The 22,445-nt window shown below is 40.2% G+C and overlaps 2 protein-coding genes across 2 annotated transcripts; one reads left to right on the top strand and one right to left on the bottom strand.

Moving 5' to 3' along the window:
* LOC109950852 lies at positions 3,153–6,029 on the bottom strand. The gene is made up of 2 exons (XM_020570995.1): positions 5,691–6,029; positions 3,153–5,255 (listed from the first exon to the last, which is right to left on the bottom strand). Exons 1-2 carry the CDS (start codon positions 6,027–6,029, stop codon positions 3,153–3,155), a joined length of 2,442 nt encoding a protein of 813 aa, XP_020426584.1.
* LOC18766983 (methylmalonate-semialdehyde dehydrogenase [acylating], mitochondrial) lies at positions 7,125–18,712 on the top strand. The gene is made up of 21 exons (XM_007201677.2): positions 7,125–7,596; positions 8,460–8,501; positions 8,829–9,401; positions 9,877–9,971; positions 10,207–10,278; positions 10,362–10,523; positions 10,612–10,690; positions 10,766–10,920; positions 11,728–11,791; positions 13,012–13,091; positions 13,405–13,470; positions 14,330–14,380; positions 14,502–14,653; positions 16,253–16,343; positions 16,542–16,622; positions 17,500–17,577; positions 17,661–17,696; positions 17,788–17,831; positions 17,911–17,989; positions 18,084–18,174; positions 18,282–18,712. Exons 3-21 carry the CDS (start codon positions 8,852–8,854, stop codon positions 18,350–18,352), a joined length of 2,097 nt encoding a protein of 698 aa, XP_007201739.1. The 5' UTR covers positions 7,125–7,596; positions 8,460–8,501; positions 8,829–8,851; the 3' UTR covers positions 18,353–18,712.

Below are 22,445 nucleotides of genomic sequence, written 5' to 3'. Positions count from 1 at the left end.
CTGGTTGAAATTGTCTGATCTTGGCTCTTTTGTCGTAGTAAGACTTCAACCGCTGTTGATAGGAGGCGACTCGGACAATGGCCTTCTCGCGCTCGCCTTCAAGTAAGTCAAGGTTGAGTCTCATCTGCTCGGAGTTTTGCTCAATACTGCCCACTTCGATGCCTATTGAGGGGACAGTGATGTGAGGAGGAATGATCGCTTATGTTCCATAGGCAAGGGAAAACGGGGTTTCACCAGTTGATCTTCGCTTAGTGGTGCGATAAGCCCATAGTACGCCAGGGAGCTCATCTACCCATTTTCCTTCGGCGCCTTCTAATCTTTTCTTTAGACAGTCCAATATTATTTTATTGGATGCCTCGGCCTGGCCGTTGCCTTGAGGATATCTTGGGGTAGATAGATGCTGCTTGATGCCGTACTTTTTAAAGAAGGCAGTGATCTGCTTGCCGATGAATTGCGAGCCATTGTCGGTAACTAGTGATTGTGGGTAGCCAAACCGACAGATAATGTTTCTCTAGATAAATCGTTCCACATCATCTTCTTTAGTAGATGATAGAGCTTCGGCCTCGATCCATTTAGTAAAGTAATCGGTGGCGACGATCATCATTTCTTTCTTGGCAGGTGCCGTTGGCATGGGGCCTACTAAGTCGATGGCCCATTGCATGAAAGGCCATGGACTGTTCTGCGGATGGTAGATTTCGGCAGGCAGATTAGGAACTGGTTTGTACCGTTGGCAGCGATCACATCTTTTGACATATTCAGTGGAGTCATGGCGCATAGTAGGCCAGAAATAGCCTACGTTTAGAGCCTTCTGGGCGAGTGACCTGCCCCCAGAGTGGTTGCCACACTCGCCGTCATGAATTTTGCAAAGGACCTCAAGTGTTTGAGGGTACTTTATGCAAGTGAGATGAGGGCCGGAGTATGATCTGCGAATGAGCTTGTCGCCCTGCATGTAATATCTCGCGGCTTTGTGTTGGACCTTCCTAGCTTCGGACTTATCCGTTGGCAGATTTTCATTCACTAGGTAGTCGATGATGGGGTCTTGCCAGCTGGGGTCTTCATCGATCTGCATTGAGTCGATTGGCTCTATTTCTTCGATGCTTGGTCGGTCAAGGTGTTCAACTGGGATGGAGCGTCTGAACTGGGTGTCTAGTGCTGATCCTAGGCTTGCCAACGCATCTGCATGAGTGTTCTCTGTCCGTGGAACTTGTTGGATGGTGAAAGTAGGAAATTCTTTCAGAAGTCCTTGGACTTTGTCGAGGTACTGGATCATTCTTGGATGCTTTGCCATATACTCGCCTGAGGCTTGATTTGTGATCAGCTGGGAGTCTGAGTAGATGGCTAATCTTTTGATCGTCAGTTCTTTTGCTAGACGCAGTCTTGCGAGCAATGCCTCATATTCTGCCTCGTTGTTTGAAGCAGAAAAGCCTAGTGTGATGGCTTGTTCCAACAAGGTTCCGTCTGGGGTGATTATGACGACGCCTGCCCCTGATCCTTTATGATTTGATGCTCCGTCTACATGCAATTGCCACATGTCGTTAGGTAGGTTTGAATCGGCAGGGGAGGTGTCGTCCGCTTTTTCCTTGCTTTTCGTGGCCATCTTCTCTTCTTCGGCTGTCGGAGTAAACTCTACAACAAAATCTGCTAAAGCTTGGGCTTTTATAGCAGTCTTCGGCCGGTAGAGGAGGTCGTATTGACTGAGTTCGATAGCCCATTTCATGAGTCGCTGAGAAGCGTCGGGGCTGTGGAGGATCGATCTCAAAGGAAATTCTGTTATGACAATTATCCGGTGTGCTTGGTAGTAGGGTCTTAGTTTTCTCGCGGAAACTACAAGCGAAAAAATGAGCTTCTCCATTTTCGGATAGCGAGTCTCTGCATCAAGGAAAGCTTTTGAAGTGTAGAATACCGGATGTTGTGCCCCCAGCTCTTCTCGGATGAGAGCTGAGCTGACAGCTGAGTCGGACACCGCCAGGTAGATGTACAAGTCTTCGCCTGGTATCGGTTTTGAGAGTAAGGGAGGTGAAGTGAGGTAGGATTTCAAGTTCTGAAAAGCTACTTCACACTGATCATCCCACTTGTCCCTATGTCCTTTCTTTAAGGCTTTAAAAAATGGCCTGCACTTGTCGGTAGATTTTGAGAGGAATCGGTTGAGGGCTGCCGCCCTACCCGTTAGACTTTGTATCTCCTTTGTTGTGGCAGGTGACTTCATGTTGAGTATAGCCTTGATTTGATTTGGATGTGCTTCAATTCCTCTTTGGGTGACTAAGTATCCCAGGAATCGGCCGGACGAGACTCCAAACGTGCATTTGCTCGGGTTCAACTTCATGTTGTATTTTCGGAGTAGGCTGAATGCCTCGGCAAGGTTCTTGATGTGGTCTGCTCGCTCGGGAGCTTTGACTAGCATGTCGTCTACGTAGACCTCCATAGTCTTGCCGATTTGCTCATTGAAAATTTTGTTCACCAGCCTTTGGTAGGTTGCTCCGGCGTTCTTCAGCCCAAAGGGCATGACTTTATAGCAGTATGTACCTCTTTCGATGATGAAAGAGGTTTTAGCCTTGTCATCTTCATGCATCATGATTTGGTTGTAGCCGGAGTAGGCGTCCATGAAGCTTAGCAGTTGGTTGCCGGAAGTTGAATCGACGAGCTGATCAATTCTAGGTAGTGGAAAGTTGTCTTTAGGGCATGCCTTGTTGAGGTCGGTGTAGTCGACGCACACTCTCCACAGACCTTTATCTTTTTTTTGCCACTAGAACAATGTTCGCCAGCCATTCTGCGTAGGAGACTTCTTAGATGAAACCAGCAGCTAGAAGCTTATCGATCTCGGTTTCAATGATGGCAACCCGCTCGGGGGCGAAGTTACGTCTCTTCTGCGCTACAGGTTTGATGGCTGGGTTGACGTGTAAGCGATGACAGATGATCTGGGGATCGATGCCAGGCATGTCGGATGGCGACCATGCAAATACGTCTTTGTTGTTCCGGAGGAAGGCTGCAAGCTCTATCTTTTCCTCATGGCTTAGGCGCGAGCCGATCCGCGCTTTTCTCTCTGGCTTGTCAGGATCAAGGGGTACTAGCTCAACGTCCTCTTCGGGCTTCCATCCTTCTTCAGGAGAGACCTCCTGACGGATTCCCTCGACTTGGTCCTGATTCTTTGATTGCTATTGGGGAGTAGCTATTCCCTTTCCTTTCTGGTCTGCTCGGCCGTCAGGAACGGGATCTGCTTTTTCCTCTGCTTGTTCTACTCCCTTTAGATCTGCCTGATTCACAGGGAGGAACTGTGTTTGCTTGCTTTTCTTCAGCCCTTGAGCTGAGCATTTTCTTGCCATTGCTTGATCGCTGTTGATCTGGCCGATACCGCCCCCAGGGATTGGGTAGCGAATCTTCTGATGTGTGGCAGAGATGATGGCGTTGATCTGGCCGATCCATGGTCTGCCTAGAATGCCATTGTAGGGTGAGATCTCATCAATGACCATGAACGTTTGCGAGATGATTACAGGTGGAGAGTAGACGTCGAGATCTATCGTGCCCACGGTAACCGTCGTTGCGCCATTGAAACCAGTCAGGGACTTGGCTGATTTATTGATCTTTGCCTCTAAGCCCATCTGTTGGACGACTGCCAATTGTAGGATGTTGGCTACACTGCCCTCATCTGCATGGACTCGGTCGACCATGGCCTGAGCGATTTGAATGCTGATGACAAGGGCATCGTTGTGCGGTAGATCCAGGCCGATTAAGTCTTTCTTTTGAAAGCCGATCACGGGGTCATCTTCTGCCAGTGAGAAACTAGTTGAGACTTGGGAGATCATGGTAGCCTGTTTGATCTTCCTCTTCTTTTCTTTGTTGGTCAGTCCGGACTCCTCGGAGTCGGCTAGGATTGTGTTAATCCTTATGACCTTCTGTGGTGGCTCCTTGGCGGTATCGCGGTCTTCTATCTGCTGGATGGCTTGTTTCGCGATGAACTCCGTGCAATGACCTTCTCTTACGAGTTCTTCGAGATGCGCTTTCCAAGCAAAGCAATTATTCGTATTGTGCCCATGTGTCGCATGGAAGGCACAATATTTTCTGGTATCCCTCTTATCTGGATCTCCTTTCAAGCGTGGCGGTCTTTTTACCCAAGGTTTGTTCTTCACTTGGGTTAGAACTTGATGTATGGGGATAGAGAACTTGGTGTAGTTCTCTTTCGTCGTGGCCTCTCTTTGTGGGCATGACCTGCCTTTGTCTTTGTCCCTGCTGCCAAGCCTGTTGCCTCTTTGTTCTGCCCGTTTAGCCGGTCGATCTTCATGCTCAGTGGACTTCTTCGCGGCGATTCGATCGTCATCCCAGAGTGCGTAGCGTTCTGCGGTCGCAAAGACCTCTGCTAGAGTCTGGCTGGGAGTGATAGTCAGCTCGCGGTATAAGTCATGTTCTGCTGGAAGACCTTTCTTGAATGCAGAGGATGCGATTTGGTCATCGCACCCTACGATGTTGGCCTTTTCTGCTTTGAACCTCTTGATGTAATCTCGAAGGGATTCCTCAGGCTTCTTGCGCAGGTTGAACAGATGGTCAGGGTTCTTCTTGATCGTCCGATAAGAAGTGTATTCTTTAGTGAAGACGTAAGTAAGCTCCTTGAAGCTGTTGATCGACCCGGATGGCAGGGTATGGAACCAATCTTGAGCTGCTCCTCGCAAAGTCATTGCAAACACCTTACACATTAGCGCGTCTTCGGCTTTGTAAAGGATCATAAGGCTCTTGAAATGCTTCAGATGACTTTCAGGGTCGGAATCGCCTTTGAAGCATGTGAAAGAGGGCGTTGAGAATCTTTTTGGGGGAGCAGCCTGCTCGATTTTGGCGGTGAAAGGTGAGGAGTTTGCTTGGTCTACCTCAATGCGTAGTGCATCTTCAAAATTTCCGCCAATTTTTAAGTCTCGAAGTCGGTTATTCACAAGCTTCTCAACGTCTTCTGCACGCATGGCTAGTCGGTCACGTTGATGACCTTCGCAATTTAGACGATGCTGATTGACTTCGTCATTGGCTTGTGAGGGTCGACCTTCTCGGTTGCGCTGTCTAGGCGGCGTGTTGGTGGACTGCGCTTGCGAAGGATTTCCAATAGCTTGGCGACGAGAGTTGGTTCTTCGAGAGCGAGTAGCGGAGCGCCTTTCTTCACGGTCCTCATTGTGTTGACCTCCCTGGGGGCCTATCCTTTCGTGAATATTTCTCTGTGAGTGAGCAGCAGAGCGCCTTTCTTCTCGATCCTCGTCTCGATGGCCGTCAAGTTGACCTCCCTAGGAGCCTAGCCTTTCATGAACGTCTTCATGCTGGCCCAGGCGAGCGTGGATGTCAGGTCTTGGGCCCAGCCTATCGCGCACGTTGGTCCTTAAATTCAATCTGGATGGGAAACTTCGTCTGCTCTGAGTGTGACTTGCGGATGCTTGCGACATGTCCGCGAGCTGATCTCGTTGTTGCGCATTTTCTTGTTTGCTTACTTCTGCTCGACCTGCTTGGTTCCCGCCGAACTGCCTATCGGCGCGTTCGTTTATCCTTCTCTCTTCGCCCTGTTGTCCAAGGCCAAGGTTTTGAGCCAAGTTTATTTGATTGAAGAATTGCCTCATCAAATTGTTTTGGTCGTCCATTCTCTGAGTTAGCTGGTCAACTCTCAGATTAAGGTCTACTTGACTTCGTGGATCGGGAGGAGAGAAATGTGTAGAGCCCAATTGCACACGGGCTAGGTTTTCGTTGGATGTGTGCGTGGGAGCATGCGTCGAGCGTGGAGGCAATGGAGGGAATGGTTGAAGTTGCTCCAAGATTGGGCCAAAGTCGGTGGTGGTAGTGAGCCCAACTAGATGTGAGGTTCCACCATGCTCAACGGTGGTGCTATGAAGGTGGCTAGGTTCGGCCATGGGGCCTTGAGATGGTACGATGGCGGCGGAGGCCGGTACGGTGGTTCCAGTCACACGGGGTGGCTGTTGAGGGTTCATGGCGGCGAGAGGTGGTGGGGCCGCCATGTCGATCGCGGGATCGTGGGAGGAGTAGCTTTGGGCCGTCACGGATTGAGCCATAGCGGCGGTTTTGCTCCTCGTGCGCGGTTTTGCTCCTCGTGCGCTTGCTTCCAACCATGGTTGTTTGGAAGGCTTCGGTGGATTGGAAAATAGGAGGAACGGATTCCTTGAGCACGCGTTGAGTATAACTCGCGCTCTCAATGAAAGCACCAAATGTTTGTGCAAATAATCTCACGGGAGAATATTCGCTTCTAGATTCTTCAACCTTCGATCTTCCTTCTCTCTCTTCCTCGATTCCTGTAAAAAAGACTGGAGTAAATAGACCACACCCGGGGGATGTTGGCCAAAGGCCCTCCGATGCCTAAGTTAGTTCGAGTGTTTGTAGGAAAACAATAGCTAAGCAAAGGGTACGGAGTTTTATGTAGGGTGTAAATCGGGTGGCCGGAGCCGTGTGTGGTGGCCGGAGCCGTGAGGAGGAAGTATGGAGAGTGGAGAGGGAGAGAGAGCTTCGGGTATTTTTCTCGGGTATAAGGAGTAGGTTTAGATGTAGGTTTAGATGTCCCTTGAATGTTGAATGAGGTTGTCTATTTATAGGAGTCTCGGGGCTAGGGTTTCGTAGGAATCCAGTTGGGCCTGATAATATCTGAATTAAATATATATTATCTCTTAAGAAGATAATATCTGAATTAAATGATATTATCTCTTAAAAAGATAATATCTGATTTAAATGATATTATCTTCTCTTTATTAGGATAATATCTTAATTAATGATATTATCTCTTTAAATAAAGATAATTTCATATTAATTAAGATATTTATTCTAATTAATTAATTAGCCAGATAAACTGGTTTAATTAATTAATTAAAGAGATAATCTTCTTTTTCACGTGGCGTGCCCTGATTGGAGACGAAAATATATGCTCCCACAATGTTTTTCACCAACAAACCCGCAAACCCAACCACAGATGCAAACAATGTTCAATTTTTTTTTTCTTTCCAATTTGTTGGTTTTTGAATTTGCAGAGAGAGAAAGGGGTAGATAGCAGAGAGAAGAGAGAGAGAGCGGCAAATAAAGGGAAATCGGGGGGGGGGGGGGAGGGTGGTATGGGTTCGATCGGGGGAACGCAAAGAGAGATTTTTTTTTGGTTTTTAAATTAATATTTAAAAAATGTAAAAAATATGGGACCTACAGTGCTACGTAGGCAAGTAATGGAGAGATCTGATGGAAATATAATGGTAGAATCACATTGTAATAAATTTAAAAGATAGGAATATGTGATTGTTAAAATTGAAAAAATAGGGATTAACATGTCTTGAGGTTACAAGTTGCTCAACTGTAATTAACCCAAAAAAAACAGCTGACCAGAGAACACATATCAGAGAGAGAGAGGTGAAACATACCGACGGCCACCAAAAACACAGATTAGAGAGAGCAGCTTGAGAAACTGACAGAACCAAAATTTGCGAATAATCTACCCACCACGACCACACCAGATGAATTGAAGAACCTGGCTTCTTTTATTTTGGTGAAGAAGATGAATTGATGTGATGGTGGTCGGCTTTGCTTCTTTATTTATATAAAGAAGATAAAGATCTGCAGGAAAAGATCTTCGAAGTTCCAAAACAGGTATCCCGTGTTGTTCAAGACTTTGAATTTGTGTTAAATTCTAATTTTTTCCTAAATAGTATCTTAAAATTGGGATACCGGTATCTGACTCGGATACGTATTCCGTGCGTATCTCTGCGTATCCTCGACGTATCGTGTCTCCCAGCGTATCGGACACGGGATACGTTGGTCGAGCTGCGTATCCGTGCTTGTTATGGTTATATGCAGAAAGGTGGAAGCTTAAAACCTGAAATCACCGGTGAAAAGAAAGAAGAAAGATTTCTTAGTGGGAAGGTCAATCACATTAGTAGGGGCTTTAGATGATATTTCTTTTTGTTATGTTGTCGCTGTAAATTTGTGCGCTTCTTCTCCACATAAATGTAAAAATGGAACATTCATCAGTGGACAGCCTACTGATGGATGTTTCAACTTTCATTTGTACTTTTTTGGCTTACTTAATAAAGTCACTCCTTCCCTTAAATAAAAGAGCAAGATGTTTCTATACATATAACTCAAATTCAGGGCGTGCTCCAGATATTGAGTTCTTAGTTGATTTTATTTGGTTGTTTTTGTTTATGTGGACTCCTTGTTCACCTTCAATGTAAATATACATCTGTATCAATAATTTACTTTTCAGTTTGCCCTGAAAGAACATAATTTCTAAATGGTAAATTGTGATTGAAGCGCGAGAGCTAATATAGCATCCTTTGTTTATTACATTGGATCAACCTTTATAATTTGTAGAAGTAGATTCGTTTAATACCTTTGAATTAAGTGTGGCTAGTCATAAACAGTCTGGGAATGAGCTGATTGAAAAGTAGAACCCGAGTTATTTGACGCTGTGTTCTTTCTTTCTTTCTTTCTTTTTTGCTTTTTTCTTGCAGGAAATGAAATGTTTGAGGGGAATATTCAGGCTATTGTATGAGGTGATTATCCTTTTACTTTTTCTGTAGTTATGCATCTCACGTTACTTTTATGACAATCTGACATTAGAGAGGCATGGGTGGTCAGTGTGGAAATCCAAAATCCGAATTTACTTTTAAAAAGAAAGCCTCTCTGTTTTTTTATGAAGGAGCCATATCGCAATGCATGAGTATGTGTCACTGAATTCAACTTTTACACTGGATATGGGACACTGGATTTTGATAGTAATAAAATTTTGTTTCTTATAGGAAAAAAAGAAGAAGCAAGAAACTTTGGATTCGGGGATAATATGATACATGAGTGATGATGATAAGGATGTTTCGATGCAGGTTTTGTCTTCCAGTTATTAAAGATGGACCTTCAGATATGCACAGAGTTAGATGATCCACAGCAGATGCTTCCACCTCCACCTGGAACTTTTGTGGATCGTGACGAACTCATTCAACATGTTGGGGACTTTGCTGTATCACAGGGATATGTTGTAACTATCAAGCAGTCTAAGAGGGATAGAGTAGTTATCCTTGGCTGTGACAGAGGAGGTGTTTATCGTAACAGGCAGAAACATATGGATGAGTCCTCCAGTGAACATAGCCGCAGGAAAAAAACAGGTTCTCGGCTGACAAATTGTCCTTTTGAGGCTGTAGGTAAAAAGGATGATGGCTTGTGGGTACTTACCATAAAAAATGGAACACACAACCATGAACCCTTGAAGGACATTTCAGAACATCCCTCTGCTCGTCGTTTCTCTGAGAGAGAAGTTTTACTAATTAAAGAGATGACAGAATCTGGATTAAAACCTCGCCAAATTCTAAAGAGATTAAGACAAAGCAATCCGGATCTTTTATCAACTCCGAAGCATGTTTATAATGTTAAAGCAAAGCTTCGACAAGGAAACGTGGCAGGTAGAGACCTTTATTTGAGGAAGTATATAAAGAGTCTTTAATTGACTGCTAAGCTTTAATCTGCTCTCACTCTCTCAAAGGTAAAAGGAAAAATAAAAGAAAAACAGCCTAATTATTATTAGTGAACCATCAGCCACGATGTCCTTCATAGTTTACAATCCGATCTAGCATATCTCTTTGGGTTGTAGGTTCATGAGTTCGTTGTTGATATCATATGGGTTGCAAATGATTTGGTTGTTTTGTAGTTTTGGTACGACTAGCCAAGATTTATTCAGAATTTTGGAGCTTCTATATACTCAGCCAAGAACTATTGTCCAGCTTGAAGGGGAGCGTCGATGTAGGCTATAAACAGTCTTATGTTTAGAGATGATTGAGCTAACTGGCTGATATGGTTTAGCTAATTCTTAAATTTTCTTTTCAACAAAAAGAAATGATTCGGTTTCCTTACAGTGGGTGATTGCGTGTTGTGTTGCAGTTAGAAACTTCAAGTCTTTGAGCACGCAGAAATCTTTTGTAAGAAACAATTACTCTGCAGTTACGGAACCATCTTGGAGGCAGTGCAACCCCCAGGTAAGCTAGATGTTATTCAATACAGGGCCACTCAACATAGTTAACTTTTCGTTTCAAAGTCTTATTATCCCAACTACTTCTGTGACTGATACATGGTGATACATGCATAAGGAATTATTGGCGTTACTCTCTCTCTCTCTCTCTCTCTCTCTCTCTCTCTCTCTCTCTGTGTATAAATATATCTTGTCAATGGTTGCTATATGATTCCACATGAAATTTCTTTGATGTAAAACAGAGAGTTCCCAATCTCATAGGAGGCAGATTTGTTGATTCACAGTCATTTACCTCCATCGATGTTCTAAACCCTGTAAGTGCGAAAACACAAACACTTCCTATTCATTTTGTCTATGTGAATTTAACTTTTCGGTAACTATGTCTTTTATTTGGCAGGCAACGCAGCAAGTTGTTTCACAAGTTCCTTTAACAACAAATGAGGAGTTCAAAGCTGCAGTGTTTTCAGCAAAACGTGCTTTTCCATTGTGGCGAAATACTCCTATTACTACTCGTCAGCGCATTATGTTTAAGTTCCAAGAGCTAATTCGGAGAGACATTGTAAAATTTATGTTATGATTACATAATTTAAGTTGAAATATTTAGGTTAAAAAAAGTCTAATGGGAGCTATAACAATTTTTGTCCTAGGATAAGCTTGCTATGTGCATTACAAGTGAACATGGAAAGGCATTGAAGGATGCATACAGTGATGTCTTACGTGGGCTAGGTCAGTGGTTTGAATTATAAAACCTTTACTTGGTCATGGTTACCTCCTGTAAGTTTTTTTAATATCCTTTTGCAGAGGTGGTGGAACATGCTTGTGGACTGGCAACGCTGCAGATGGGGGAGTTTGTTTCCAATGTAACCAATGGAGTTGATAGCTTTAGCATTAGAGAGCCACTCGGTGTTTGTGCTGGGATTTGCCCTTTTGACTTTCCAGCCATGATTCCCTTATGGGTAAGCTTGCTGAAATTTAATTTGTTTTTTTCTTTTCTGGTTAGTTTTGGGCTATCGTTTTGATCTAGAGACATGCTTAATTAGGTGATTAGTAGTGGTGCTGATTTTTCTCATTAGCTTATAAATGAGACAACGAATTGTCGTCAGGATGGTGATTACACAACAGATTGAGTAAAAATATGGCTTCGTTTTTCTATAGAATTCTCTGATTCTACTGCATGCATGCTTTAGTTGGATCTCTGGTACTCAATACACTTCTTTTAACTTCATGATATGCTTGATGCCATCATGTCAAACCTCCCACTGATTCAGTCCTCAATTAATTTTATAAAGTCTTTTTATGCTCTCAGTTCAGCCCCCATTTGATGTTGTAGGGTACCCCATACCCTTTGTTTTGGGATATATATTCCCTTACTTTCAACCTACAGTGTTGGTTACTTGTATTTAAACACAAGAGTAGAAGGAATGCAAACATGGAGAAATTGAAAAGCTTACACAATATAGTGCAACAATTATGAGCTTGCAGAACACAGAGCACAGATGCATGGTGCATAGATGTTGAACAAAAAACCTGTGTGGGCAAATTCACTCAAACAGTTCCTGCTGTGATAAGTTGGAACTTATTTGAGCTATTTCCAATTTGCCATTAAACTAATTGTTATTGTTAAGTTTTGTATTTTAATCGTGTTCATGCAAAGGTTAGGATCTTACATAGTGCAAGAAAGACTTTTTGTTGCAAAAATAAAAGAAAGAGAAAAGTTTGATTTAATTTTAAAAAGTATTTTCTTATGCACCTTTTATATGCAGATGTTCCCTATTGCGGTCACATGTGGCAATACATTTATTCTAAAGCCATCAGAGAAGGATCCAGGTGATTGCCAAAACCATCCTAGTAATGTGATTTGAATTTTACAGCTTTTGCTCCTTAGAATTATAATGCATTCAATTTAACTCTTTTTTCTCTCTTAATTTGTAATTTGTATATATATATTTTTTTGGGGTTTTAAATGATATTGGTAGGGATTTTGTGTCAATTTTCAAACTAGAGATAATAGGCATGGATTTTTCCTAAAAGCCTACTGTACATATTCAAAACTCATGAGGGTAATTATTCATATATCAGTACTCTTCAGCCAATTTTACATCCCATAGTGAAATTCCAAGCGGAAGCCAATTCAAGAATTAACCTAAAACCCCAATGACATGGGAGAGCTTGTGAATACATTATATATGCACATTTTTTTGTATATACCTTCATATTGTTTAGCTTTGGTCTGGTTGTGATTAATTTTGTCTCTAGAATTGTTTTGTAGTTTTGATGTGGACTCCATATCCACAGTTTTGCACTTTTTTTGAGACGATCATTAAAATTTGTATCCTTTCAGTATATAAACATATGTATTTTTATTTAACTCCATGACTTATCCTCTATGTTAGAATCCAGGATACGTAACAACGCTTTTGTTGCGTAATGATGCTTACTTTATAATATGCATTGGCTGGTTCAAGTTCAACTGAACATAAAGACACACACTTCATATGAACTGGGCAGTACCATGATCAGGTGTATCAGTACATTGTTGAACCAACCGGTTCATTATTTTTGGCCAGTTCTGATATGATAAAAACTGGCGAACCTACTGGTTCTCGGTTATTCTGGTCAGATCGGTTAATCCGCTTGTACTAATCAGTCTAGTTGGTGATTTGGAAAGGACAGCCGTTGGCTTCTTCTTGTATCTCCTAATTGTCTATTGTGGGTGTATTTTTTTTCCCTCTAGGGATTGTCTTTCTTTGGTCTATAGTGTAGATGAGTATTGCATGTTGGTGATCATTGGAGGTTGGGGCCTTTGGTATTCTTCCTCCTCGTATCTCCCTCAATTTGTTTATATTTTTGCCCTCATTTTTTCTTCTTTTTGTTCTATTCACTTTAAGTACAGTATTGCAAATTAAAACAACTGGGATTATGGGTTGCCTCTAATGCCTTTTTCTCCCTTTAAACACTAGGACTTTTTGACAACCTACTTATTGGTTCACTACAGGTGCATATGGTTGTGCTTAAAAAGAAGTGACGTACTCTGTTGTGTTTTTCAGGGGCTTCTGTGATGCTTGCAGAATTAGCAACTGAGGCTGGTTTACCTAATGGTGTGCTAAACATTGTCCATGGCACTGATGTAAGCTTTTAACAATCATTTATCAGATTTTGTTAAGTCCATTAAACCATTTTAAATTGCACCAAATGTTTGATGCTGTAACTATTTAGTAAATCATGTGGTTTTTTTCAATTGAATGTGTGACAAACAAATCCACTTCTGTTTGGTCTATGTCATTTGCGTTATTCACTTTTCTTCTTGTCTTAATCCAGAAGTTTTAACTTTTAACTGGAGTTGAACTTATTCTGTTTTAATGATTCAACATTCCTTAGCAGTTAACGTGTCCTTATTGCGCTGTAAAATTTGACATTATTTAAACTTTAATTCGGAGCAGGATATTCTCAATGCTATTTCTGATGATGATGATATTAAAGCTATCTCATTTGTCGGACCGAATGCAGTAAGTTATTCCTCAATTGAACTACTGTTACGAGTTGCAGTTTTCTTATGTTTATATGAAAAGTATCACAAGTGTTAAACATCTGTGACTAATATGTCCTTTTTGCCTTCTCCTTTTCGGTTTATAAGTTTGCATTTCATCTAGTGGTAGAAAATAATGACCTTTAATTGTAGTGGGATGATGTAGCTAAACATGGTGGATTTATAGCTACATGAAGGTAAGCTCGAATTGTAATATGTGTCCAACTTTTGAGGTCACAGCCAATAATTTATAGTGATGTACTATAAGGAGCTTTATTTCACTATGGATCAATGTTTTAAAAACATGGATCGTTCATCATCCTGGAAGAATGATTTAATGTCAGGGATCATTGGTTCGACCATGAGTTAATGATAGAATAAAATAATATTTTATATCATAGATGAAATAATTCTCAAATTTTGTACTAAAATTTGAGTTAGTAAGTTGCACAACCTTAGGTTTACTGAAATTCCAGAAACTTATCTTAAGCAAGTCCTTTAGATTACGTACCATGCACAGTACATCTTCATGCAGGTTCTTTTTTATTATGTATCCTAACTTGATATCTAGCAACCCCTACAGGAATATTTGATTTTGACATGATAATTCATTTGACTGTAATGTTTCATTCTTTGTTTTGTTTATCTCAGCTTTAGTTTCTCTTTGTTTTCTTTGTTTCCTGTTCGGAATAGTATTTTGGTGCTATACATATTATAGTAGAAACATACAGTTTTTTAGCTTTGTGATCTCAAAATTCTCGTGTCTTATTTTGCTCTTTTTATTGCATTTTCACTTGGGCTTACTTTTCATGATCATTTCTTCTTCAAAATTTTGAAAGGCTGGTGCTTACATATATTCACGAGCATTGGGTACAGGGAAACGCATTCAGGTAATTTCAAGCATTTCTTTCCTAACAAACCTAATATTCGTACTATGAGCAATGTGGTTGCACTTTTACCAATGCAGTAGTTGAAGTCAATGTAAATTGGCTGGTTGACTATTGTCTTCAGTCCAATGTTGGGGCCAAAAATCATGCAGTTGTTCTGCCTGATGCAAGCATGGATGCTACTTTGAATGCTCTAGGAGCTGCTGGTTTTGGTGCTGCAGGACAAAAGTGTATGGCACTCAGTACAGTTGTTTTTGTCGGAGGCATAAGTCTATGGTATTGCATTTTTGCCCCTTATTCAATGTTTAGACTTCCTTAATCCTGGTATTTTTGAGTTATATCTATTGAAGGTTAAAAACTGTAAACATAGCAACGCTGAGAATGAATTATTTCACCTCTGTGTGCACTTTGGATACAGATAGAAGAATAGAAAGATAGACTAATATGGTTTTATTGGGTTTCCGACATATGGTAGTCAGATGGAACCCATACTTAGAACACACAAATTCCTACTATACTTTTTAAACCTGTACTGTAGATTCAAGGTGTTTGCATGCCCATGAAAAAATAAAATCAGCAAGACTAAACATTTCTGTAGAAGAACCTTATCTGGATCAGGATTCTGGTAGTGAGTGGATGTTGCTTCAATATTGTCATCGTTTTTGCTTTTTTAGAGATGTTATGATTTTATTAAGAAGTGTATGATTGATTATATGAAGTAGGTGCATGCCTTATTATTATTATTTTCTTTGCTACAGCATCCCTACCCTTGCCTTCTTTTTTTCTTTGTTTTTTTTTTAAGAATAATTTAATAAGTGATGAAACTATTCTCTTTGACTGAAATTTGTGAATTCGTTTCAGTGTTTATTGGAAACAATCTTGAATTTAGAAAACTATTTCAGAAAGTTAGTTTTGTTTCCTACAATCCATTTAGAATTGGATGTGCTCAATATGCAGTATTTATTGCTAGTATTTCATTTCCAAAAAAAAGAATTATGTTTAGTATTACCGAGCTGCAGTTACTCCCTATTAATGTAAACGAGACTGCCTGCATTTAATTTGTGTCAAATTAGTGTATTTCCTAGTAACAGCATTACTGAATAGTCTGTTGGAAGCCAACGTCAGTACTCTTTTTTTTTTTTTTTTTTTAATAAGTTGCATTTGTTGCAATCCCATTTCTGATATACATTTCTGATTACATTTGTTTTTATATAAATATTTGCTGTGTAAATTTCTAAAATAACGTAGTTCAACTCTACTACTTGGTTGAAAAAAAGAGTTATGCCTCATTGTAATTTGTGTATACTTAATTGATTGTTTTAATTTGTAACGCCAAATGGACTAACTATTCTTTATGCAACCCAATTTTGATGATATTCCATATCTCATTAATAAATTTAGTCTGAGATTAGTGTGCATGACCAAAATCTAGTTTGAAAGTACTGTATATGGTTGACCTCTAAGAGTTTGATTTCCTTAACCTCAGGGGCTGCTAAACATAGGTTTGTGGTGGTAGAACTAGGCCAGTTTTCAACTGTGATGAGATCTCCCAATGCCCATACTTAGGGTGGAAGTATCCGGAGAACAAAAAGAAAAGAATAAATGTGAAAAGAATAGTGGATCTAATTTGTTATGCATGTCAAAGTCCTATTGACACTCTTCTGAAGGTGTGCAAATCAAAATTTAAAATAAAGAAGGGATATATTTGAGTTTCTTAGGTATGCGACTTTGTTGAATTAATGTATAAGAAATATGTGTCTGTTTATTGTGCATAATGTCCCTGTGCATGTGTGAGTAGCATGTCAGAACTAATTTGGTTGTTAAATATCAAATAATTCGGTAAAGAGGGTTTTGTTATTGTTATGACCTTTCCAGGGAAGATAAACTAGTGGAGCGTGCCAAAGCACTTAAGGTTAATGCTGGAACAGAACCAGATGTAGACCTTGGTCCAGTGATTAGCAAGCAGGTTTAGATGATTCATACCTTTCACAGATTACTTCACATAATTGATACCCTATATACGTGTTGTAGTATATAAGTGAAACAAATTTTGAGTCATTTCTTTGCAGCATGATTGAGAATTTTTTGGTAAGATCGGATGCTTGTAGTGTTGCGTCTGGCTCATTATCAGTTCCTAATTACCTGTATTCTTCATTACTTACAGGCGAAGGAACAGATATGCAGATTGATTCAAACAGGTGTTGAAAGTGGTGCAAAACTGGTGCTTGATGGTAGAAACATTGTGGTAAGGTTTTTTCATTCTCTCTTATATTACACCATGTTTAGTGCGATTTTATTGTGCTTAGTGCTCCCAAGGAGAAAGAGTAATGTGAGGCGGTTTATTATTGGTGAGACAAGGCTTAAACCTTCTAGAATTGATTTTTTATAATTAAATAGTATACAGTAGTTGAAAAGAGCCACTGATCATTATTCAAGGACAGTAATCAATTAAAAAAAATGTATAATATTTTTTATAACCAGTCGCTAAAAAGTATCGATCACACCTAGGAAAAGAATAGAGACAGATGAAAAAGAGTATGTCATACATGATCGCCGCTTGAAAGGCTGATTTCACCTGATTCCCGTAGAACTATGGATAAGATGGTATATTGTGTTTGTGGATGGTTGTATAAAATGCCACCTACATATAATGGTAAATATAAATGCTATGTATTATAGAAAATCAAATCTGACGAATCCACTTTGTCATACATGGCAGGACATGGATATTTTATCTGAAATACAAATTCATTTTTTCTTAACAGAATGTAAAGTAGTTTTAGTATGCATTGAAGAACTGTGGCATGACCAAACTTTGGGGTGGGGGTTTCCATTTAAGGGTTGATTATTCCATTTTTTAATATAACTCGAATTCAGTTTTATATTATTTCTTGCCATGGCTGTAGCTCTTTTGGTCAATGCTATATCACTAATTTTGTCTCAAGTTTTGCAAAATATCAGTGGTTAAGTATATGACCATTTCTTTCTTTCTTTTCTATTTTTGTTTTGGCATTTGCATTTACATTGCTGATTTTCTATTATGGTTAAGAATTGGTTGTTTGCAATATATTTTAGGGGCTTTAGCTGTTCTAATTTTGAATTATTGATTTGTAAAAAAACAGGTTCCAGGGTATGAGCGTGGAAACTTCATTGGTCCCACCATCTTATCTGATGTTACCGCTGACATGGAGTGTTATAAGGTCTACTGATTTTTCAGTTGAAGACTTGAACTTTCAATTAGTCTTGATCTCCTAGTCCAATATTAACACCTTATGTTGTGCAGGAGGAAATTTTTGGCCCTGTTCTTCTTTGTATGCAGGTTGATATTCGTAGCTCTTGTTCCTTAATTGACAAATTGGTTGTGTAGTCATGTCAGGACGGATTAAAATTTTAATTTTTCTGATTGCCAGGCTGACAGCATCGAAGAGGCTATAAACATCGTCAACAAAAATAAGTATTTCCAAACAGAGAAACTCTCTTGATTTCCATAGTGGTACCAGAACCTTTAAAACTTATATCTCCTTGTCTCATAGATATGGCAATGGAGCTTCTATTTTCACAACATCTGGTGTGGCTGCAAGAAAATTCCAGACTGAGATTGAAGTTGGCCAGGTAATGAAAGTTGCTATTAATTATTGGCCGTGATACATTTGATTGAATGTAACTTCTATTTAATGTGATTTGATTTGAACTGGATTTGGTTCAGGTTGGCATAAATGTTCCTATATCAGTTCCATTGCCCTTTTCCTTGTTTACTAGCTCCAGGCCATCTTTTGCTGGTGATCTTAGTTTTGATGGTAAATTATACGCCCACCCTTACTTGAGGCAATTATGTTGAGTAAATTAGATAGGGAAGTTTTAAAAACTCTCTCTGAAATTCAAGCTAGAGATTTTTGAACCTCAGGCAAAGTTGGACTTCAATTTTACACCCAGATCAAGACTGTGACTCAACAATGGAAGGATTTACTGGAGTGACGGAGCCAGAATGTTGGAGTGGATTTCATAGAGAGGATGTTGGACATTGATTTGGGACTCATATTTTAGTCCATATGGGATCTTATTATTAGCAAGCCAGAATGTCTTACTGATAAATGTCTATCTGTACATAGATGTCCTTATAATTAAATTATATTTTAGAGTTTACAAAAAAAAATTTTAGAGTTGAAGAGTGGATCAATAAGGACAAGGTTCAACAGCAGTCTCGTTTTCAATCATGGTGGTTGGTTTCTTATCTCCTTTGTTCGGTTCATAACATGACAATGGCTCCTATGTCATGAATCATGATCCTCAAATAATGTTTTACAAAGGTTTTTGTAGAATTAGATGACATTCACTAACATGTTTTTTTTTTTCTTTTCCTATATCCATTTAATAATGCGGTTGGTAAATTTTATATCCATACAATTGTTTAAAGGAAATATTTTAACATGTGGGGTGGTTTGCATTTTTTATTCAAATTCACAACTTGCTTAAACCGACGAAGGCGACGAAATTGGCCGATTCAAACCGTAATTGTACAAACAATGTTGAAATAATCGAAAGGAAATAGATTGGGCTTTACCTAAACCAAATTTTCTTAAATTGGTTTGGTTTTGTTTGGTTTTTTTTGTGACTTTTGTCAAAACTAAAACGAATCAAACCATTATATTATAATTGGTTCGATCATGATTTTAAAATGAAACTGATCCAATTTGGACCGTGCCGATTCTTACAAGATAGAACATGATTTCGTATGCATCTTCCATTGATGTGAAGAAATTATAAAGTAGTGCGGACTTACCAGCAGCATGCAATACTTTGTATTTTAGCTGCGGCCATGGCTGAAAATACGAAGCATCTTCACAAGCATTTCAAGAGCTACAGGAACCTCTTGGGAGCGTTTTATGAGACACGGGATCAGCTCGGATAGGCATCAGCTCTATCTCCAAACAGAAAGCAGCTTGGGTAAGCATCAGCTCTATCTCCTAACAGAAGAACAGTACACCACTTCTAGAACCACCACTCTTGTCACCTCTGATCCCACGTGTAGATTTCCCATTCGTCTCCGAACAAGATATGACGGAGGACAGACTACTCTGCAGCCCACCTTTTACTAAAACCATGTGAAACCATCACGACTGAAACATGGCAATCTCCAATTAGCCCAACCACATGATGGGACGAACACTCAGGCATGACATGGTCGGATAAGCCCCAAGCCGTTTAACACAACTTACAAATATCTTGTAAAAGAAACCTATAAATGGAGGGGATCCCCATAAATAAAGGACACACCACTTCTTAGCCAGAAAAGGCTAGAAGCATCATCTTTGTAATTATATCCCTATCAACCTTCAATCAAGAGAATATTAAGATACTTGTCCTTCATGTCCATGTTCTTTAGTTTTTAGAATTCTCAATCTTCCATACTCCCACACCTTGGGGTGGTCAAGGTTCTTAAGTCAACCACTGGAATTTGAGGTTCAACAAGTGCAATGCAAGTTAGCTTTGCAGGAGAGATATGTAGCAGAGAGTAGAGAGAAAAAATCCACGCCAAGAGAAAAGATAAATATGGAGTAATGTATGGTGAATGCAGGGAGTGGGGGACAATGCATTAGTAAAGGGGTAGGGGAAGTCTGATATAAGAGTACCTCCAATGGTATAGGCAAACGAAGTAGGCAAAAGTGTACTACATAGATTGATGTGTCATGTTGTCTATTCAGTTGCCTTTTGAAAAAAATTGCTCACTCTAATTGACTAGGCAAATTAACTAGGCAATGCAATATTAATATTTATATTTTTTACATTTATCTCATTTCACCCAACATAAAAAACAAAAGAAACTTGTATTTTATAATAATAAAATAAGTGGGGTTAAATATACCTATTCACTTTAAAGGGGTAATATTGCCTTGTTAGGGAAAGTAGGTATATTTTGCCTACCCATTTGCTTCTTCTCTCTAATCATGAAAATGCTGATATGGCAAGCCAAATGAGGTTTGCCTACCGTTTTGCCTCTTCTCTTGGAGATGCTCTAATGTGGTTAACTTTTTTTTCTTCTTTTAATTCTTTTTTAAAAATTATTTTTAGTTATAGTGAAGTGACAGAAATGCCTTTGAATTTACCAGAACTTTTAACGGAGTTAGACGTAAGTGGTAGATTTCAACACTTTACAAATTTCAGGTGGTTAAAAATAAAAATAAAAAGTTCAAATGGTAGTAGTGCACATGACTAATCGTTCAGGTGGTATTTATGCAAATTTCCCATTACAATTTAAGAAAAATCAGGTATTAAACATAACAATCCTTACTAATTAGGATTTGAGACATAGAGTGTTTCTTTTGGGTTTTAATACCTAGTTTCACAGGATGAGCGAGCGATGAAAGCGAAACACACATTTCACCGCTTAAAGCACACCCGTGAGGCCTAGGATCCCTTCGAATCCCAGTCAGCCTTCTCCCATCTTCATGATATTCATGACTCTCACAACTCAGTGAAAGGTTCACCATCAAGTGTCGTCTTCCATGGGCGCCACGCTCCATGGCTAGACAACGAGTCACACTTCCTTATGACAATACAATCACCCAGCATCCGGCAACGAACCCTCGACGCCCATACATCAAGCATTGCATAAGACACGTCAACTGCATCTACCACATCTCATGCTTAACTCGTGGCTCGCTCATGTCCAAGTTAAGACCTAGCGATCCCACACACCATTGGTTTACCCACACTTCTGTCGATCATTCCATTAGCAACCAAGATAGCCCACGTCCTCAAGCTATGCACGCAAGCTATCATACTTGCATGTCGCCCACGCCTTGGCAGTATATGTATTCCGAATGTCCCACATAATCACCTATGCATTGCATGGGGTCGTAACCCATGCGTACCGGCATCCAAATATCTTCATTCAACATTAAACAAGGCTGAACCAAGCCAAGTGCATCGAGTATTGTCAAATGTCTTGCTAGCCAAAGGCATAGTGAATGCCATACGTTGACCTCACTCTTTTCAACGATGAGCAATACGAACGGCCCCACGTGTTCGTACTGTCCTCGGGAATTCCTTTCCCTCAGAGATATAGAATATCCTTCAACAATCTTATGCCCGACTTATGACTACCTCCAATGTCATAAGGATGCTCGCTTAGTGCCACAAGGGTGTAAGCACCAAGGGTGGTAGAGAGCATGACACCATGTCACCTCTTATATAGCATTTTATGCATTTAGCCTTCCAATAGGAGGAAACATCACCTATGCACGAGGAGTCATAATTAGGCATAACTCTTTCATACGAACTCCGAATATGGCGAACCGTTAGTTGTGTTACATGTGTCTCAACATCATGAACATCCCGGTATTCTTAGCTTCCTCAAATTCATCCTGTAACCTTCTAAAATACCAAAAATACCCTTCACAAGTGCAACTCGGGCAACACCAACCATTCTAGCTCTTAAGCTCTCGCCATTCCATACTTAGACTATCTCATAAGCGTATAGATGTCCTAATGGAGTCACAGTAGCACTTGGTTATGTGCGACCCGTGACACTAGGAATCAAATTTTATTTTGGATTTGGCCAAATAGAAGGCTTAGACTCATTGGGACTGTCTAAATTAGAAAAGAAATACAATTTCACCTTTTTTTTGTTGAAAAGCCTTGCCAAAATCAAATTTCATCCTCCCCCTCTCTCTCCCTCGACTGGAAAACAGGGCAGCCATATTCCCAATTTCATGGTGACTTTCCGTCGTCATAACGACCTTATTTCGTTGTTGTTCCTTCATGAAAGTTGCTCACCATCACCTCCTCTTTCATCTTTCCAAAATACCCGACTCAAATAACCAGTGTTTGTGGCCAATTTCGGCTGGAATAGTCCAGCAGTCACGACCTGCCTTAAACCCAATTTCACGACGAAGTCACGACGACTTTCCGTAACGACTTTATCTTGTCATCGTTCCTTCACGAAAGTTACTTGCCATCACCTCCTCTATCATCTTCCCAAAATACCTGACCCAAACAGCCAGCATTTGTGGCCAATTTTGGTTGGAACAGTCGAGCAGTCGCGGCCTCCCAATTTCACGACGACTTT

This window comes from Prunus persica, chromosome G8, assembly GCF_000346465.2.
Source record: "Prunus persica cultivar Lovell chromosome G8, Prunus_persica_NCBIv2, whole genome shotgun sequence".
NCBI classification, from domain to species: Eukaryota; Viridiplantae; Streptophyta; class Magnoliopsida; order Rosales; family Rosaceae; genus Prunus; species Prunus persica.
Note: the sequence above shows the minus strand (reverse complement) of the source record. Positions and strands in the feature narration are given on the sequence as shown.